Source organism: Pseudoliparis swirei, chromosome 16 (genome assembly GCF_029220125.1).
Source record: "Pseudoliparis swirei isolate HS2019 ecotype Mariana Trench chromosome 16, NWPU_hadal_v1, whole genome shotgun sequence".
In the NCBI taxonomy this organism is placed as follows: domain Eukaryota; kingdom Metazoa; phylum Chordata; class Actinopteri; order Perciformes; family Liparidae; genus Pseudoliparis; species Pseudoliparis swirei.
The window spans coordinates 5,187,327-5,194,826 of record NC_079403.1 but is presented as its reverse complement, the minus strand read 5'-3'; the positions used below and the strand labels follow the sequence as shown (position 1 = coordinate 5,194,826).

The 7,500-nt window shown below is 42.1% G+C and overlaps 1 protein-coding gene across 1 annotated transcript in view; it reads left to right on the top strand.

Moving 5' to 3' along the window:
• Window positions 1-7,500, top strand: part of LOC130206136 (rho GTPase-activating protein 21) — a 45,627-nt gene that overhangs the window by 6,171 nt on the left and 31,956 nt on the right. The window contains 2 exon segments of the mRNA XM_056433937.1: window positions 723-911; window positions 6,211-6,232. Of these exon segments, the coding sequence (XP_056289912.1) occupies window positions 723-911; window positions 6,211-6,232 (211 nt within the window).

Here is a 7,500-nt window from a genome sequence, read left to right as displayed (position 1 = left end):
TCATCTTTTCATCTTCTTCAAACCGCCTAACTGACCACGCTGGTGGAGGTGAACCGAGGGATGCCGGTTGGTTCTCAACAGGGAACATGTGGAAAAGGCACTTTTACCATCCTTTTTTATTTAGTATTTCATTTTTCTAAATATATATTTTTTATTACTGCTCTACTGTGCACCCACTGCTGTGATCCTGCACTTTCCCCACTGAGGGACCAATAAAGGAATATATTATTTAATCTAATCTTATTTCATGTTCTTGTCTGTAGAGCGATGCGTCATCGGCATAAGTAGATCCCAAACTGGGTTCAATATGACGAGGCTCAAGATTCAAGATGATGTCTATATTTTTCCAACTTCCAGCAATTATTTGTATGTTTTGTGTGAAGCAACTGGTTAGCTTAGCTTTGCATAAACACTGGAAACGGGGAAAAATCTAGCCTGGTTGTAATTGTAACATAATCTGCCGATCAGCACCTCCTAAAGCTCAATCTCTAGAAAAACAAAGCGCAATCTCTCCTCCAGTCTTTATGCTAAGCTAAGCTACCTAGCCTCCTGTCGCTACTAGCTTGTATTTACCATACATAGCCATGTGTGGTATCAATCTTCTCCTCTAACGCTCAGCAAGAGAAGCAAATGAGTGTGTTCCCCCTCTGTGTCAACACCACAGTGCAGGCTCCTGAAGATCAACACTGACGTAGCCATTTTTTTGTTTGTTCTCCTTTCAGGCCAAGCAGAAGGATGGGCGCGATCAGAGCGAGGCGTCGGCCGTGCCTTCCCCCGGGGCGGAGGAGGAGCCTTTCTCCTGGCCGGGGCCCAAGACGCTTCACCTGCGCCGAACCTCCCAGGGCTTCGGCTTCACGCTGCGACACTTCATCGTCTACCCGCCGGAGTCCGCCGTCCACAACTCTCTGAAGGTGACAGAGCGCCGTCTATCTCGCACCTACAGCCTTTTTTTTATGGTCACGTGATGCTATTTAGCGCCGATTAATAGTTCAAAAACAAGCAAGAGACAGTGTGACGGTGGAGGTGAGATAGTATACTCCTCTCAGCAGAGTAAATACACTTTTGTTGACGTTAGCCTCGGGGCGGGAACAGGAGCTGAATAAATGTTGAACAAATCGTCGCTGAAATACATCATATTGAAAACAGATGAAATAATCCCAATATTTTTTTAGTACCAACTGTAGAATAAACAGGGTTCGTACGAGCATGGAAAACCTGGAAAATGGTTGTGTCCAGGCCTGGAAAAAGTCATGGAAAAAAATTTAAATCCCCAAAGTTTTGAAAAAGTCGTGGAAATTTGTTAAATCCATAAATTTATTCACGCGGTATAAACTGTATGCTTTGGAATTATCATTTTAAATAGAAATACTACATTCTCACAATTGGTTTTGTCATGGAAATTTGGTTTAAAGTCCTGGAAAATCCATAGGTCAACACGTGTATGAACCCAGAATAAGCGTGTGAAGTAAATCCGCCCGTGTATAATCTTTCAGATTGAGCTCGGGGATGCCGCGCCGTGCGGTACGGGAGGCGTTCCGTTTCTTTTGTCCCGTTCCTTGGACTTTCTTTCAGAATCAGTAACTTCTTTTAAATCACTTCTTAAAACCCATTTTTATAGAACAGCTTTTAAGTGATCTCGTCTTTTTATGCAGAACTTTGGTTCCCCTAATTTAGTTTGTCTGTTTTTAATTTATTTTTAATTTATTGGGTTTTTTATTTATTTATTTGTATTTTTCATTTTAACATATACTTTTAATTGTAATATTGGTTTGTTGCTATTCCACTTATTTTGCTTTGACTCTCTGTGGAGCACTTTGTAAACATTGTTTTTAAAGGTGCTAAAAAATAAAGTTATTATTATTATTATTATTATTATTATTTCTTCCCTCCGAACCCCGACTCGCTCCCTCGGCTCTCGTCCTCTGCGATAACTCCGGCCTGAAGTTGTAGCTGCCGGCCGTTGTTCTCAACCAGACTGTTCTCATAAAGTGTGTTAGTGTCTGCGGTGATTATAAAGCACCTGATTTGTGTGACACAACGGGGGGGGGGGGGGCTTTAATCATGGCTTTAAGCTGCTGTTTTGACACGGCTGTACACAAACGCCTCAGTATTTAGTGCCGTTGCGACATCGCCGCCGCCTGCCAGCTCCACACACTGCTTACTAATTGCGCGCAGTATGTAAACTATTCATCATATTTATTATGCTTTGGTTGCTCGTCTGAAGTCGTTTCACCGCCGGCCGCTTGTAACGCGTCCCAGCTGCCGGAGCTCCTCCGTCGAGTTGTGGAGCGGGAGGAAGGTTTTCAGATGCTTCTTTTAACGATATCCCGACTGTTGGTCGACACAGAGACGAGGGACTTGAACGTCATGGTGGAATTGGTTTATGTTTTCTGGTCTACAGTTTTGATTCGGACCGCCACCATGAAGCTTTGGTTTTTTATTTGGTAGTTTTCTTTCCTCGACAGGATCACAGAAAAACTACTCATCCGATTTTTGTTAAACTATGAGTGGAAAAATACCCCCCCCCAAAAAAATCTCCTTTTATGAATGTGTCTTTGTACAAAGAAGATTCAAAAACGTGACATTCACGCTAAAATTGCTTATGGGTGACGATGTTATTAAAGTCCTATGGATCTGTTTTCTTGTGGATCCGAATTAGACACTCATGGAATAGGCCTCGGTGGGGGGGGTGAGCTCTCCGAGTGTCTTTTGTAATTATTCGTAGAAGAAAAGTTTAAATTTAAGGGCGCGAATCGTCCGATATTTACCCCCAATTTAAAAGCGAAGAAATAAAATGACAGAATTTAAAGCTCGGGAGTTGCGATTGACTTGAAATTCCACGTAAACGAGCTTCTACCTCTTACACAGTATTCCCTCACACAGTTCATCTGGTGTACGGATGATTAAAGCGGAAGAACTTCGACGTGATCGAAGCCATAACAGTTCTCCAAATGGGTCTATAGATCCTGGTAGAGCTGCCGTGATTGGTCCAACTGTTAATTAGTCCTTTGACAGGCAATAGTTTAACGTGATATCACAGTATTTTAGTGTTTTTTGACTGTTTGCCAGACTAAACAACTGAGCTTCAGGCCCTAAATACATCTAATTTGTCCCCTTTCCGACAATTTATGAACGTAACGCTTAATAAACTAGAATGGGCACTCGATAGAGCGCATACCTTCGCATATCACAAGATTGGGCATTGAATTATGAACATTTTGGCATTAGTTGCATGCCAATTGGATACAAATTTACCATGCTATGGTAAAAAGAAGATTTTGACCTTTTCTTGACCTTGACCTTTGACCCGATTGATCCAAAAATCTAATCAAATGGTCCCCGGATAATAACCAATCATCCCACCAAATTTCATGCGATTCAAGAAGATTTTGACCTTTTCATGACCTTGACCTTGACCTTTGACCCGATCGATCCCAAAATCTAATCAAATGGTCCCCGGATAATAACCAATCATCCCACCAAATTTCATGCGATTCGGTTTAAAACTTGTTTTGTTATGCGAATAACACGCATACAAATAAATAAATAAATACACGGCGATCAAAACATAACCTTCCGCATTTTCAATGCGACGGTAATCAACAGATGTATCTGATTGTTTTGGATATTGACGTCTGACTGCGGACACACGGCGTACTGAACCCCATAGAATTGGGGAACAGCTTAGGTGATGTGAATGGTATCTACAGTCTGTACCGCATAACATTTTCTCCTCCAACACTAAATATAACCGATATATGTTCAAAAATAGACGTTCCACGATGACACATAAAGGCAGGAGGATGTTATGTGTGAGCGTGGAGGTCAGGAGAGGTATTTAGAGCCTCCCTGACTCGTGTCATCCCACCTGGGAGGTCAGCCAGCTGTGTCCTGGACAACATCAGCACCAATCAGCTGCTTTTAATCCAGATGTTGGAGCACTTCCGGCTCCTCGTGTGCACTCTGAAGGGCTTTGGTTAAATACTTCTTGAACCAGACTGTGCCGCTAGTTTCATGTCCGCTTTCTCGAAAGCTTATCGCGGTCCTCCTGACTATCAGTTGTTGTAAAAGTAATAATTCCGGTTTCCTTTTCTCTGAAATGTATTTTGACTGAGATGGCGTGGTGTCGGCTGCTCGGCGCTCTTGGCTTCTGGTTGGGTTTTCAGACGTTTCCGTGTAAAGATAAGACGCTTTCTCCCAGAAGGCCTTCTTCTACCACAGGGTTGTTTCTGAGAAACAATCTGAGAGGCACGCGCTGCTAAGTGAAGATTCAAGATTCAACTTTTTATTTTTCATTTGTGTCTAGACCAGCAGACCCTTTGGAGCTCTATCTCTTGAGTCAATAGTTTAGAAATAACACTATAATAAAAAAGAAAGAATGCAAAATATAAAGGAAAACACTTTACACAGGGTCCGTACGGTCACGGAAAACCTGGAAAAGTAATGGAATTTAAAAAAAGGTTGCGAAGCCTGTAAAAATCCTTGGAAACAAAATGTAATTTCCAAAAGTCATGGAAAATTTGTTCTATTCATATGTTCATTTACGCAGTTTGATTAAAATAATAAACATTTATATACATATTTATTCTTTTAATCAAACTATTGTCTCATTCATTTGCTTCACTTAAGCTATACTCATCCACCGAGACTTCACACAATGTTTGGTCATGAAAATTTGGTTTAAAGTCCTGGAAATCCATTGGTCACCATGTGTATGAACCCTGTGTACAGAAGGTGGTAATATATACAGAATAAAGGGAGTAAATTCAACGTAAAACGCTTAACCGACGAAGCCGAAACTCAAACTACACTTTGTGTCGACTTTCTCGCCGACCGTCTCGGGTCATCCGGGGTCTTCTCGTCATAAGACGGGATTCTGGGAAATATTCAAAACCGAAGCCTTAAATTCCTCCTTAAATTCTCCCGTTGCGTAACCTCGTCCCCTCACACATGTGTATACGCATTACATCATCATTGCGCTCGGGGTCTTGGATCGGAGCTCTTGATTAATCTCCGTTTTAAGCGTTAGCTTGAAGAGGGTCAGGCCGTCTTAAGGAAAGCCCTCAGAGAGCGGTGAGGACCCTTGGGGAACGTGTGTGTCTCTGGGGAGAGGTGGATTTAAGCAGGAGTGTGTGGTCTTCAACGGAAGGAAATTACAGGTTTAACGGTGTTGAGGAAATGGAAAGAGATAAGCATCGCCATCGACATGGTTACGCAGTTGTTTTTGTCTTTAAGTGCGTATCTGTGTTCAAGGATAACAACTTTGTTTTCTCTGCGGATCATCTAATCTTCACTGAGAGATTCCTTCTCGGGCTGTAACCGACTCATATCTCCATTATCGATCCATTGCTTCGGCCATGAAATGTAAGAAACCACGTGTGTTTGGACACAACGCCGCTGCGCGACTCCGGCGTTTAGCTAACGTAACAAACGGTCGCTCCTGTTTCCGTCTTTCGTTATCTACCTTTTCTTTTTTCTACTTGTGTGGCGTTTAGTTTAGTAATAATGCCAGAGGAAATAGTTCAAGTCTAAAACATGCTCGTTTTGTCTGTGGTATTATATATATATCTAACAATTTTATAGCTATATGAAAAAGAAAAGGATTTAGTGGTTTGGAGATGGTGAGAAAAATGATCTTTCTTTATATTTGCAGTCACATATATTTATATTATATTCATGTTATATTTTTATTACATGTTATATTCAAGTTATATTTTTATTATATTGTTATAACATGTTATATTCATGTTATATTTTTATTGCATGTTATATTCAAGTTATATTTTTATTATATTTTTATTGCATGTTACATTCAAGTTATATTTTTATTATATTTTTATTACATGTTATATTGTTATTATATTTTTATTACATGTTCTATTCAAGTTATATTTTTATTATATTTTTATTACATGTTATATTTTTATTGTATTTTTATTACATGTTATATTTTTATTATATTTTTATTACATGTTATATTTTTATTATATTTTTATTACATGTTATATTTTTATTATATCAGTATTATATTTTTATTCCATGTTATATTCATATTTTTATTATATTTTTATTACATGTTATATTGAAGTGAACATCTGCCTGTGAATATCTACTGATGCAGAAGATAAATAAAGAGATAATTCCCCCCAAAAAGAATCTCTTGACTGAAATAAAATCATCATCCTTTATTTTCTGTCTCTTCTCTTCCAGGATGAAGACAACGGCAGTCGAGGTAAGTGTTATATTTCCCCTTTTTCTTTCCCCCCTAAAAAAAAGATTCCCAGCATGCATCAGAGCCATTAGAGACGTGCTGTGGGACCTCAGGTGTTGCAATAACAACGCCACAGAAAGCGTTTACTCTCAGCTCTCCGTCAGTCTTCCCCCACAATAGAGATCAAATTAGGATTGACAGTCCATCACTCTAATATATTCACTCTGAAACATTTCATTAGCCCCGTTGATAGCATCATGAATGCGCTTTTTTAAACATATTTCTATGGTGTGTCGTAGTGAAGCGTAAAAAAAACAACATGGTGCAGGTGGAGCAGGTGGAGCGGGCGGCCTCACGCTGGTCGCTGGTCTCCAGAGCGTTGCTCTCTGCTGGGCCTCATTCCACTCCAGTTCCAGTCGTCCGCTCTCGAGGCCTTCTCACATGGCTCCACCCCCTTTCTGGGGCTCTCAGAAACGACATGAATAAATAATCCATTGCACTTTTTTGTGCTTTGACTAAATATCCACTTTACTTGACACAACCTCGAATTCTTCTCATCTCATCTCGGCTCCGGGGTTCGGGGGGGAGGTCTTCTCTTTTTGCAAACAAGCTGATACGCCAGTGTTTCCTGTGGGGAGGAGGGGGGGGCGAGGGGGAGGAAGATTATCGCCATTGGCCGTTTGTTGGTCTTGTAATGAGCCCAAAGCCCTCCCAGGTGTGATTCAGGGGATTGTTATGGCATGAGTGGACAGAGAGAGGGAGGAATCCGGGCCGAGCTCGGGGTTCTGGGATCGTTTCTGACTCTCGGAAACCGCCTCGCAGCGGGAAATCGACAGATTCCTGTAAGTGTCCCTCATCATCATCCCTCTTGGCCCTCGGCGTCACATTCCTCACGCCACACTCCCACCTCGCCCTCCTTCAACACGGGCCTCAGACGAGCGGCGCACCGAGGGCCCCCTGCCGCGGCGGGGGGGAAACCCCGCGTGGGAATGCGATCCGATTCCCGAACTCGAATTCCTTTACGTGACTCCTACCTGAGAGGAGTCGTACAGGAGGCCCGAGGGGCGGCGGTGCACAGAGGCACGGGCGTGAGGACCACTCAACGCAGAGCTCAGCAGATGGAGAATGATGCCCCCCCCCACACACACACACACACACACACACACACACGAGGAGGTCACTCGGCTCATCAAGCCTCCGTTGCCTCTCGGCGGCGTGCCGGGTCAGCCGAGTTGATCCAGATGAAGCTTTTATGACGGGAATAAGAATGAAGGGAATTTGACTTGTAA